Source organism: Gopherus evgoodei, chromosome 1 (genome assembly GCF_007399415.2).
Source record: "Gopherus evgoodei ecotype Sinaloan lineage chromosome 1, rGopEvg1_v1.p, whole genome shotgun sequence".
Classification (NCBI taxonomy): Eukaryota; Metazoa; Chordata; order Testudines; family Testudinidae; genus Gopherus; species Gopherus evgoodei.
Genome location: NC_044322.1, coordinates 12,239,432 through 12,252,077, shown reverse-complemented (window position 1 = coordinate 12,252,077; position 12,646 = coordinate 12,239,432). Strand labels below are relative to the sequence as shown.

Genomic DNA, 12,646 nt, shown 5'->3' with positions numbered 1-12,646 from the left:
AACAATTACCCAAGGTGCGAAGCAGTGGAAAATTGGGCTCTGTGTGTTCTTTGCACCATCTCTTGAACACAGCACCATCCATGGTTTGTAGCCAGCGGGATCTGCAGCTAAAGAAGTTATATTCCTACAGGAGGAGGAAGCTGCCTCTGTGCTGCCCATGTAACACTTGTACCGCTACAGCTCCTTCCGCTTTTCACAGACATCACAGAGCCCACCCAGCCCAAATGTCATATCTGTCAATCAGTTGCTGTGGAAAGGACATGGGAGCGGGAGGGGCACTGAGCATGCATAGTGACTGCTCGGTGCCGCCGCTGGTTGCTCCCTGTCTGACTGACAGTCAGCCAGAGGAATCTTTAAAGGAGCCATGGTCCTTAGCTCACAGCTCTGCAATAGAGTTTAACCAGGCGGAGTAGATCAGGCCTTGGCAATGGCAACAGCATGATGAGAGGCCCCCCGCCCCAGGTGTCTCCACTACTATTTTAAAACAACAGACATCCACCCCTGATCCTGATCCTCCTTGTTGCCCCTGGAGCAATTCAGGGATAACTGCAGTCCTGCAACTAGACTCCTCTTTGCTCCCCTGTAGCCGAATGGAGATATGCCTCTCAGGAGGAGAGCCGGGGCTCTTTATCTCAGTCTGCAGAGAGAGAGAGTGAGTCTCTTATACATGGGGCTGAGATTCCTTGGGAGAGGCTGGTTGACATGACCTGCTGAGGCTTATGAGACCCTATAACACCACATAAGTAAGGCTCTGGACGGAGCAACGTGTACAGATAACACATAGTTAGGTTCCTACCAAATTCACGGTCCATTTTGGTCAATTTCACCATCATAGGATTTTAAAAATCATAAATCTCATGATTTCAGCTATTTAAATCTGAAATTTCACAGTGTTGTAATTGTAGAGGTTTTGACCCAAAAAGCGCTGCCTTTAGAGCTGGGCAGCTGGAGAGCAGTGACTGCTGGCTGGGAGCCCAGCTCTGAAGTCAGAGCCGCTGCCACAGCAGCAATGCAGCAGTAAGGATGGCCTGGCATGGTATTGTCATCCTTATTTCTGCATTGCTGCCTGCAGAGCTGGGCCCTCGGCCAACAGCTGCCGCTCTCCAGCCACCCAGTTCTGTAGGCAGCACAGAAGAAATGTGGCAATACCGTGACTCCCCTAAATAACTTTGTGATCCCCCCTGCAACTCCCTTTTGGGTCAGGACCCCCAATTTGCGAAACACTGGTCTCCCGGGGGGAGACCAGATTTCACAATCTGTGACACGTTTTTCATGGCTGTGAATTTAGTAGGGCCCTATTCATAGAGAGAGAATTACGTACCTAGTGTGACTTTGGGGGGCAGATTTTTATGAAGGCCTCAGCCTATCCCCCATGTCACACTCACAGTTAGTTGCAGCTAGAATTTAGCTTCCTCCCTACTTGATTAGTGGGGGTGAAATTAGAGGCAGGGTCTCAAAAGGAGGTCCTAAAAGGTTTATGCTCTGATATAGTAAAATTATTTCTGGCAGATACCTACAAGATGCCCTTCACTTTGTACCTGTGTCTAGGATTTTTTTGTATTACTCAGGAAACCTCCAAAGGTGCCCAGAGATTTAAAATACCACATTACTAGCCAAGAACACATATAGACAAATAAATATATTTTTTCATCAAAAGAGCTGAAAACAGAACCGTAGCAGAAAAGGCGGGAAAGGCCTTTTGATTGTTCAATCCAACTCATCTCCCTGCCAATGCAAGACTTCCCTGTACTGCATATTTCTCCTGTCCAGTCTGATCTTGCAGGGTTCCTAATGTCAGTGCTCAGCACTTCTCAGGAGACACTGGGCCCCTTACAAGAGTTGTTCCAAATCCTGCTTTTCCCTTGTCTCCTAAGCAATGTAAAACTGAAGATCCCTGCTCTGCTTCAGATACTCGTGGTGAACTGGGTTTTGGGTCTTACTGCTTTTGAGGAAAGCCAGAAGCCTTCTTGTAGGCATAGGCGCCGACTCCGTGGGTGCTCTGGGGCTGAAGAACCCACAGGGAAAAATTAGTGGGTGCTCTGCACCCACCAGCAGCCAAGCTCTCTGCGCCACCCCCCCCCCCGCCCTCCCCACCTCCTCCCCTGAGCACGCTATCTCCCCACTCCTCCACCTACCTCTCAGCGCTTGCCATCGCCAAACAGCTGTACATGCTCTGGGAGGGATGGATGGGGGAGGAGCGGGAACGTGGCATGCTCAAGGGAGGAGGTGGGGGAAAGGCAGGGCTGGGGTGGGGATATGGGGAAGAGGTTGGAATGGGGGCAGGAGGGAGCTAGGCCGGGGTTGAGTCGGGGCCAGAGCAGGGTCAAGCCCCCACGGGCGCCAGAAGAAGTTGGTGCCTATGCTTGTAGGTGTTCAGAACAATAATGGGCCTGGTTCTCCTCTCACTGAAACTGATTTTACAGTAGTGTAACTACATTACCTTTAATGAAGTTATTCCTGATTTACACCAGTGAAAGGGGGGTAAATCAGGCCTAAAGACTCTCTGAACATTATGAAAACCAATTCACATTCAACCATTTTGTCTGTATTAGTGATACCGGCTCAAATTAGTCTCTGGCCTGTCTGCCAACTTTAGTGGAGTTCACTGATTTAGACCCGCTTGGATTGTTTTGTTTTCTAAACTGGGCCATGTTTTTCTGCCTCCGCCCACTGCATCACTGCCAGGCAACTTTAGCACATGAGGTGATGAATAGAAGCAAAATACTACCATTTTGGAATTCTAGGACCATTTTTGCTAAACCCTTGGGTCACCCTTTACTTTGAATTGTGTCTGTGAGTCGGCGCCTTTTGAATATTTAGCACATTTGTCCAATATCTACTGCTGTGTTGACCTTTTTTATGCAGAGTGGCCTTTAAAGAGGAGAATATTAAGACTGCATTAATGTGATGGTATTTTAAATAGAATTGGCACTTGTCTGTAGAAATGGCATTTTCCTCAACTAATTAAAGCTCTCAGCTGTGTGCTGAATGTGCATTTCTGAGGTTATTAACCTATGGGCTTCTTTTTTTCCCCTTTGCTCCCAGTTTCCGTGGGCTATGAATATGAATCATGTCCTGATCTGATCCTGTGGGAGAAGAGGACGGCAGTCCTTCAGGGTTATGAAATTGATGCTTCCAAACTCGGAGGATGGTCCCTGGACCAACACCATGCTCTCAACATACAGAGCGGTAGGTTGGCTTTAACAAATGACGTGAGCGGGGTGATGCTGCGGTACAATGCATTGTTGCTTTCCGCCATTAATAATTCAACCAAAGGGAAAATACACACATGCACACGCTACTAACGAATTATTCATCGTAACCTACATTTAGCGGCAGCTTTGTGTGGGCAAATCTGAAAGGAATCAGCTGCTGTAAATCTGTAGCATATTTTTATGAAGTGTGCAGCCCCAGCTTTGTACTACCTATAAGGAAAGGGATTGAATTGTTTGACATCCATCAAAAAAAGTCCCAAGGCTGAGCCCTTCATAAGCACATGCAGTGTATGCATACGGTCAGATAGGGTCCATCCTTTGTCGACCCCATTGAAAGCAAACCCACCCAATACAATCACACACAGCAAAGCATGGCATAATAATCACCCTTGCTACCAGCGGTGAGAACGCAGTTTGGATTGTGGACCTGAGGAGAACCTGTCCAATATGACTTCTATCCTGCTCAAGGAAACCTAGTTACTCGGCTTCAGAAGGCTTCCCACCCCTAAGTTCCCCATCCCTCAACTTCTGTGGCCAGCTGCTGTGCTAGAGCTCAGCTCTCTTTAAAACTGTAAAGCCTACATTCCTTAGTGCATGATGAGTGTTTAGAGACAGGGCATTTAGCTGGACAGAATTACTAGAACATGGCCGAAGGATGGAAAGTTTGCACTACCCTGTGTGATTGTACTGAGTATGGAGAGAGTAGCCCCAGTTCAGACGGCACCACTAATGAAAACTTTCCTGGTCTTCTCACAAACAGCATGTAAGTTCCCCTGGGCCCTGCTGATGAAACCTACCCCAGTTAATACTCCACCCAGATTTTCCTAAGTGAACTACTACCACCCAGCATGTCCCTTGCCAGCAGACAACCCCAGTGGATACCCTCTCTCACTAGTGACAATTATCTTGACCTTCCAGTCTCCACAAGTGACATCACAGTGTTTCTCAACCCGTGGTCGCAGCCCCCAGTAGGGCCCCGAATAGCAATCAGAGGATTGTGAGGCATTGGACATTTTATTACACTGTAAAGCAAAGAAAAGCTTGGTCTCCAGTCTAGCCACTCACCCTTACCCTTCAAGGTCAAGTCATCTCTGCCAACCCCTTGAAACACCCACACAAATAAATTACAGAGGCTGACCATTGTTAGCATCGATATATCTTTATAGTAAATGGGGAAGGAGGGGCGGCAACCTGAAAAGGCTGAGAAACACTGTGCTCTAGGAGTTACAGCAGCCTGCCGTGGGCCCTGGACATCTCATTTTTCACATGATACCTAGAGACAATCCTAGAGAGAGCTCTTTGTGGTGTGGTGCAACATGAGTCTGGAAGCTGGAACGCCAGGGTTCTGTTTCCTGTGCCGCCATTGATTCATTCTGTGACCTGGAGCAAGTCGCTTGCCCTCCGTGTGCTTCAGTTTCACCATCTGTTTAAGTCCCTTTCTGTTCTTATCGTTTAATAGGCATCTTGCATAAAGGAAATGGGGAAAACCAGTTTGTCTCTCAGCAGCCGCCTGTCATAGGCAGCATTATGGGCAATGGACGCAGGCGTAGCATTTCCTGTCCAAGCTGTAATGGCCTTGCAGATGGGAACAAGCTCCTGGCTCCTGTTGCCCTAACATGCGGATCTGATGGAAGCCTTTATGTTGGAGACTTCAACTACATCCGAAGGATCTTTCCCTCTGGCAATGTCACCAACATACTGGAGCTCAGGTACACCAGGCAGCTTCCAGCCTGTGATAATTGTTCACCTTTGATTCTGCAGAAATATTATGTACTCAGAGGGAAAATGAAACCAAAACTCTTGTTTTTTTAAAACTAACAGAATGGGCCAAATTCACCTCTGGTGCAAATCCACTGACATTGACTTACACCAGAAAGGCGTGCGACCTGGTGAATTCATCCAGAATGGAGTCACAGGCCCAAAATAATCTATCGCATTTCTTACCCGCTAACTCAGACTGAGTTAATGTGTCCTCCTCAGTCTGGTGAGTGACTAGTGGGAATTCTAAAAATTAACAGTCAGCCTCCGGGATAACAACTGGAAGGACACACATCACTAATGATGATATGTAGAGGGTACTCAGGACAGAGGATCATTCATACCTAGCACAGTGAGCTCACCAAGGAACTCCCAGTCTGTGACTTCTGGGTTGGTTTTTTGGGACCAACATACAAACACCCCCAGTGAATTCTCCTATGAAAAATAGGGGCTGGGTGAAGAAATTCTCTCTCTCCCCTGCAGGGAGATGAAGTGCTGCCACTTGCCCCGGCAGAAAAGTGAAGAGAAAACTTCCAGTAGGAAGAGCAAGGTTTGCAAAGCAGCATGCACAAAAGTGGGGTGGGAAGAAAATCGGGGCATGGGGAAAGGGGAAATACAGATGAGTCATAAATTTTGATGAAATAAAATATTTTGTGATCGAGTCAAAATTCGTGTTGCCTCATCTGTGATATTTTTCCCTCCCAGACATTTCATGACAAACACACTGCCCTGTTGAAGGCAGTGGATCTGATTCTGATCTCATGCTGCGGCTACATAGGATTAATTCCATGGAGGTCAATAGAGTTAAACTGGTGTAAGTGACATCTGAATCAGGCTCAATGGCTCTGCCTTAAGAGCCTGATCTGAAACCCAGTGAAGTCAATGGGAACCTAACAAATGACTTCAGTGGGCTTTGGGTCAGGCCCTAATACAACATGTTTGTAACAGGACTAGAGATTAAACTGACCATTGGTGAATAATTCTGTACTGGGAGTTTTACATGGCTGTGTATGTCAAGATGTCTAGTCAGTGATATGCTTTGGTCCAAGCATTCATTAACCAGTACATTGCACACATGAGGATAAAGACAGGTTGTTGAATTTTTTTACACTGACTAACCTATTGACAGAAATCCATGCAGTTTTTCTTTGTTTTAAATGGCATTTCATTATCTGGCAAATCCCAGTCACAGACTTTATTTTTAATGCTCTAAAACAGCACTCCACAGCTCTAGTGCCTACGTGCCCAGTGCTTCCCTTTGGTGTGTAGTTCCAAAATGCTTGTTGTTGTTTCTGGTTGTTTGCTTTTTTTCTGGTGAAAGTATTTACTGCATTTTTTAAACCCAAACATACCAAGCCCCTCCTGCCAACACACACAAACAGCTACCAAGAACTCATCCATAATGTACAGCATCCCAATGGGATGTAAGGGAAATGGGCATAGATGAATCCTTTCGGTATTAACAGGATACTTGTAAGAGCGAGTTTCTGAGAAGCTCTGAGCACCCACAGAAGATGCATGTGCCTGCTATGACTCAAGATTTGGCCTAGAAGTGTGATACTTCTCACTCCCGAGAGACGTGACTGTAAAAATGGTCCCTACTTACTCAGCAGATTTGTATTTAGAGTCATGTCTGCTGACAAAAATACAGCCCCTGTCCTACAATGAGGACCTTCATTGACTTAACTGCAGCTCATTGCAGGATCAGTGCCCGAGGTTGCATTGCATTATACTCCTTTTCACTCTGAGGAATCAATGCCGCTAAAAGAGAGTGAGCTAGATTCTGTTTTTCCTTGCACATCAACATCAGAATTGTTTACTAGTAGGTACACCTGTGCAAACCCACAGAAGTTCATTGCGTGCCCCTTAGGGCCCAATTTGGCCTGCAGGACTTTTATTATGGGTGCTGATATACAAGAAGAAGAGAATCCAGGCTGAGATCCCAGAGCTGGCACTTAGTAGACGTGATGTTTTCTATGTAACCTGAGCTCATTCAATATGGAAATTATGGAGAGTCAACAAACAAGGAACTCCATGATAACGTATTTGGTTTGAGCATTGGCCTGCTAAACCAGGGTTTTGAGTTTAATCCTTGAGGGGGTCATTTAGGGAACTGGGGTAAAAATCTGTCTGGGGATTGGTCCTGCTCTGAGCAGAGGGTTTGATATTCTATATTTACAGTCACTTCTCTGAGCGAGTCACAGCTTGAGTAAAATACCAGGAGTGGGACTCCAAATATTGAGGAATGATTCCATGGTGGCCTTCATTAAGGTGCATAGCATCCTTCCAGTGCTGAAAGGTTATTTTAATGATGGAGGCCATGATTTCCAAAGGCGCCTAAGGCAGATAGATGCCCAAACCCCACAGTAATGGCATGGGAATTGGGTGCCTCACTTCCTTAGGGATTTTTGGAAATCTCACCCTGAGTTCTTTTTGTATTTCAGCATTATTAGAAAGACCCTCTGTGTATAGGTTTGGTGGAACAGTCCCTGATTGCAGAAGAGCAAATTGGAAACCTTGAAAAAGTGACCTTGTTGGATTCTTCAAAGACCCACAAAGTTTAATTTAATCCCATGTTAATCCTGCTGGAGCCATTACTGCTTTATCTGTGCAAACACTTAGGTTATAGGGGCCAAAAAGCACTTCCTAACTCACCTGTGCTATAAATTAAATGGGTACAGATGGAGGTTGACTAAAAGCTATGGGGGAAAGCCATTTTTTGGCTTAAATGGATTGTATCTGTGCCTCCTCATGCAGCATTTCCTTTGAGATTCACACCCCCACTGTTTGGTACGGTCTCTTATTAGAGTGCAGTGCTGTTTCCTGCAGCTGCAATGTGGCTTCCAGCTAATTACAATGGGGTATGTCAGTTGACCCATGGAAAAAAAAATCCCACTTGAATTCTCTGCCATGGTGTCTCTGAGATTCAGGCAGTGAACATAAAAGAAGCTGACCAGAACAATTCTGCTGATATATTGCCTTGTAAAATAGAAAGAACCACAATCAGCGACAGTGAAAAAGCTGTAAAGCTTACTAAAGAAACAGGCTTCTATCCTGACATTACGTTCCATGACAGATAATTAAATGTAGTGAGTGTCTGTGTGTGAAGTTTGCCTGGCCCCATCTCCTGCATAAATGAGTACCTCTGAGCTGGTGAGATCATACTTCCTTTGTGATATGCAGCAGTACATAAGTGAACTCACTGACAAGTAATATCCAGTATAAAGTATATCATTGTCATGTCTGCTATGTCTTTATTTATTATTGCTTTGTATGGTACAGTTACTGTCAAGTTTTCAATTTGCTAATAATGCTTCTAACTCAGCCACTAACACCTTCTGCTTTCTTCTATTCCCTGCTTTCCTGCCGTCTGTCAGAAATAAAGATTTCAGACATAGGTAAGCCAACCAGTGGAGAATTTTATGCCTCTGCCTGTCTTGTTGCATGTTGTTATATGGAGAGCCACAAGTGCCATTTCCAGATAATTCAATAGCAAATGAAGCCAGTGTGATTAAAGCTGATGCAGGCGATCAGACATCCAAACTGGAAGCCATTAATCATGCGTCAGGGTCATAATGCAATTCTGCTTGGTCTATAAATAGTCATAGTCAGTTAAAATAGAATATAAAGGAAGGAGGAAGGGGGCGCTTTGTCAAACAATTGAGTGAATGGCAAGACTAAGACAATTATCCATGTAATTTAAAAGGAGCTCTGGGTAACCCACTGGTTAGTGTGTGTTACGTGTCCTGACCCACAGAGAACCACAGCTCCCAGCTAAAACTCTAGAGGCTCATACTTTTAGCCTGGTTTGATCCCCAGTTATGGTTGTTATAAAAATTGAGACTTGCCCCGATTAGGATGGCTGTGAGCCTGGGGCACTAAGTGTGAACTTCCATTATCATGGGGAGTATTTAACCCTTAGTGTCCGTTCTGCAGCCCTCTTTGTGTCTGATCCACAGTGGGTAGGAGAGCACTTTGGAGAAGGCCCTCAAGTTTTCAGTTTATGCTGCATTCCAAACGCATGGCATTGTTGTGAGGTTTTATTTTCTGTTTAGCACAACCTGAAAACTCGGGCATCACAGGCCAAATAAAAGAGCTACAGGGCCAAGTGTAAATTCTGTTTCCTGCAGCAGATAGTTTCCTTCACCTAATCACACATCAAGGATCACCCAGTACAAATGGCATAGACCTCACACAAGCGGCAGTAGAAGTCATCCCACTGGGATCTGCAAAGGTGCTCAGTGCTATTGAAACCAGCAACACTGAACTCCTCCTCCATGGGGGCTCAGCACTTTAAAGTTGACAGCAAATGTCTGCGATCAGCAATGGCCAGTGCCACAGTAGGAAGACCTGGGAAAGAGCAGGAAGGAGAGCAATCATGCAGGCACAGGAGAAAGGGTGAGTCAAGAACTGGCACAGGGCGAGTGCTGTGGAGATTGTTTCAAATGTTAAAGGAGAGAGATGAAATATGAGAGACATAGAAGAAAGTATAGTCCTTGTGCCCAGAGCCCTCACCTGATCTGCTTGGGAACACCTCTGCCTGTTCCTCCTAGGAACACAGACATTTCCAGACTGAATCAGAACCATGGTCCATCTAATCCAGTATCCTATCACTGACAATGGACAGCACTGAATGTTTCAAGGGAAGGTGTAAGAAACCCCACAGTAGGTAGTTAAGGAATAACCTGTCCCCCAGAGAAGGTTTCCTTCCTGACCCCAATAGTTAGAAGTTGGCTTATATTCTGAAGCAGGAGGGGTTTTCCTAAAGGTCCTCCTTAAACACATCTCTTCTCACAAGCCCTAGTCCTTGCACAGGGAAGTGTTCACAATATAAATGTCCATAATATCATGGAAGCAATAAGTCTGAGTGCCACACTGCTCTACACATTCACCCTGCTTTTTCTTGCCTGTCTCCCCCCTTGCATTTGTATGTGGTCTGTCTAGAGCACAAGCTCTTTGGGGACAAAGGCCATGTCTTTTCAGCTATCTGTAAAATGCCTGATATATTGTTGGCACTATCCTGTCCAAATTATAAGAAAAGCTAAAGAACCAAAGGAAAGGGAGGATGTATCATGAGGGAACGTTTAGGACGAGATAAACCAAAGCAATTGGGGTATTCAGTGAAGTCAGAGAGGAGGCCTGGTGGTTCATAACCACCAGAGGCAAGAGGTTACTGTGAAATTCTACATGGCTAGAGACAGATGAGAATGAGCGGACTGTGGCCACCAGAGAGAAGAGTAACGTGAGGAATTCCACACAGCTAGAAGTTTCAAATCAATATCAGGTCCTCAACATGAAAACTTTCCAAGATACCTCTCAAGATCCAGCAGATGCAAGGGAATGGCTAGGTGTACAGGACATATGTGGCAGTTTGGCCCTACCACTAAGAAAATCAAGCTTGCCAGCAAAGAGTCTTCCAACCATTCTAGGAAGAAATATGATGCTTGTTGGGTATTCAATACTCAGAAGAACCAAAAGAACATTCTACAAAGGACAGACAGGCAACAGAACAATGTGCTGCCTTCCCAGAGCCAATACACTAGACATCACTCTAAGATTGGATAGCCTTCTAAAGTAGACAGACAAGGACTAATGGCACTGTGTCATGGGATATCACGCAGATAGTAGATTACTTCAGGGGACTCAAGAAGAAGAGTATCCAAGCAATCTCCTCTAAGATTTTTCCTGTCCCATGAGAGAAAAAGGATAGATGATTCTGGTTGTGAACCGCTGGCAAAGTAAGTGCTGTAGGGTGTAGGATTTTGTGAAACATTGGTCCACCTTCTGTGGGTAGAGAGAGCTGTATGTTTTAGATGGCCTCCACCGCAGGGGAAAGGGGACCAGTCTCCTTGAGGACAGGCTGGCTAGAGTAGTCTGGATGGGATTAAACTAAAAACAAAAGGGGAGGCACAAAGGTGGGAGATATGAGCAATCAGTTAGCACAAAATAGAGATGCTGAAAACAAAATTAGTCTAACCAAATGACATAAAGAGAAGAAATTCTTGAATTGTCTATACATCAGTGTTAGGATTCTAGGTAATAAACAAGATTGATTGGAATTGTTCATTTTTTAGCATAAATTCAGTCTAGTTGGTTAAAACCTGGTTTGATGGTAAACATGATTGGAATGTTAAAATCAATGGTTATAACTTATTTAGGAAGGATCAGGTGGGCAAAAAAGGAGGTGGAGTGGCACTCTGTGTCAAAAATGGCATTACCTGTTTGTGTCACTGATAACTCAGAAGAAAAAGATCTTGAATGCTTATGGATCAGTATGCTAACAGATAAAGCACAAGATGGAGTATTAGTTGGTATCTGCTACAGGCCACCAAATTATGCTATGAAACAGGATGACCACCTCCTTACACACTTCTCAATAATGTGTAGGGAAAAAACATGGTGATAGTGGGAGAACATACAATATCAGGGTTGGAAGGGACCTCAGGAGGTTATCCAATCCAATCCCCAGACAGATTTTTACCCCAGTTCCCTAAATGGCCCCCTCAAGGATTGAACTCACAACCCTGGGTTTAGCAGACCAATGCTTAAACCACTGAGCTATCCCTCCCCTGTTACAGCAATGTGAGTGACATATACTGGAGGTCTCAGGCTGCTAATACTAATACTAAAACATCCTTGGAATTTCTAAACATTATAGATGACAATTTGCTAACTCAAAAAGTAATGCAGCCAGCATAGTGGGAATTTTTATTAGACCTCGTCTTAACAGATAAAGAAGAACTGATTACAGAACTAAAAACAAATTGTAGCTTAGTTACAAGTGATCATGACTTGTTCACATTTATAACATGCAAGCAGAATAATGTTCAGTAATATATATACTTAATAGCGCCAATTTCACAAGACTGAAAACAATTATGAGCCAAATGAGCTGGTAGGAAGAACTTAATCAGAAAAATTTCAGTGATAACTGGGAATCATTTAAGAACACCTTACTAGAGGTCCTGCAAGAGACAATCCCACAATTGAGAAAAAAGGCAGTGCTGGTTAAAATACAACCAACTGGTTTAGAGGTAAAGTGAAGGCAGCTATAAAAAATATTTTTTTATAACAAATGGAAGAAAAGGACGTTGATGGTAATGAATATAAATAATAAATTAGGGACTGTAGAAAATTGATTATAGAAGCAAAGGAACACAAGAAGAAAGGTATGATCAGAAGACTTAAAGACAATAAGGAGTATTTTTAAATATATTAGGGACAAAAAGAATCCTTTTAGTGGTATTGGTCCATTAGTGGGTGGAAATGTTAGAATTATCAATAATAATGCAGAAAAGGCAGCGGTATTCAATAAATATTTCTGTTCTGTATTTGGGGAAAAACAAATGATGCAGTCTCGTCCTACGGTGATAACACTCTTTCCGTTCAACTAGTCTCTCTGGAGGATGTTAAACAGAAGGTACTGATCTTAGACATATTTAAATCAGCAGGTCCACATAATTTACATCCAAGAGTTTTAAAAGATCTGGTCATGGAGCTCTCTGGACCATTAATGTTGATTTTCAAGAAGTCTTGGAGCACTGGGGAAGTTCCAGAAAAGTGGAAGAAAGATGATAATGTGCCAGTGTTTTAAAAGGATTAATGGGATGACCCAGGTAATTATAGGCCTGTCAGCCTAACTTCAATCCTGGACAAGAAAATGGAAAGGCTCA

The 12,646-nt window shown here is 44.2% G+C and overlaps 1 protein-coding gene across 6 annotated transcripts in view; it reads left to right on the top strand.

Moving 5' to 3' along the window:
• TENM4 (teneurin transmembrane protein 4) overlaps window positions 1–12,646 on the top strand; it is a 546,329-nt gene that overhangs the window by 462,795 nt on the left and 70,888 nt on the right. For 4 of the 6 annotated variants that reach the window (XM_030558332.1, XM_030558336.1, XM_030558350.1 and 1 more), the window contains 3 exons: window positions 3,046–3,189; window positions 4,675–4,924; window positions 8,351–8,371. In XM_030558332.1, coding sequence (XP_030414192.1) covers window positions 3,046–3,189; window positions 4,675–4,924; window positions 8,351–8,371 — 415 coding nt within the window. The remainder of the gene's footprint in view (window positions 1–3,045; window positions 3,190–4,674; window positions 4,925–8,350; window positions 8,372–12,646) is intronic. The other 2 variants (XM_030558355.1, XM_030558342.1) reach the window with 1 other exon arrangement.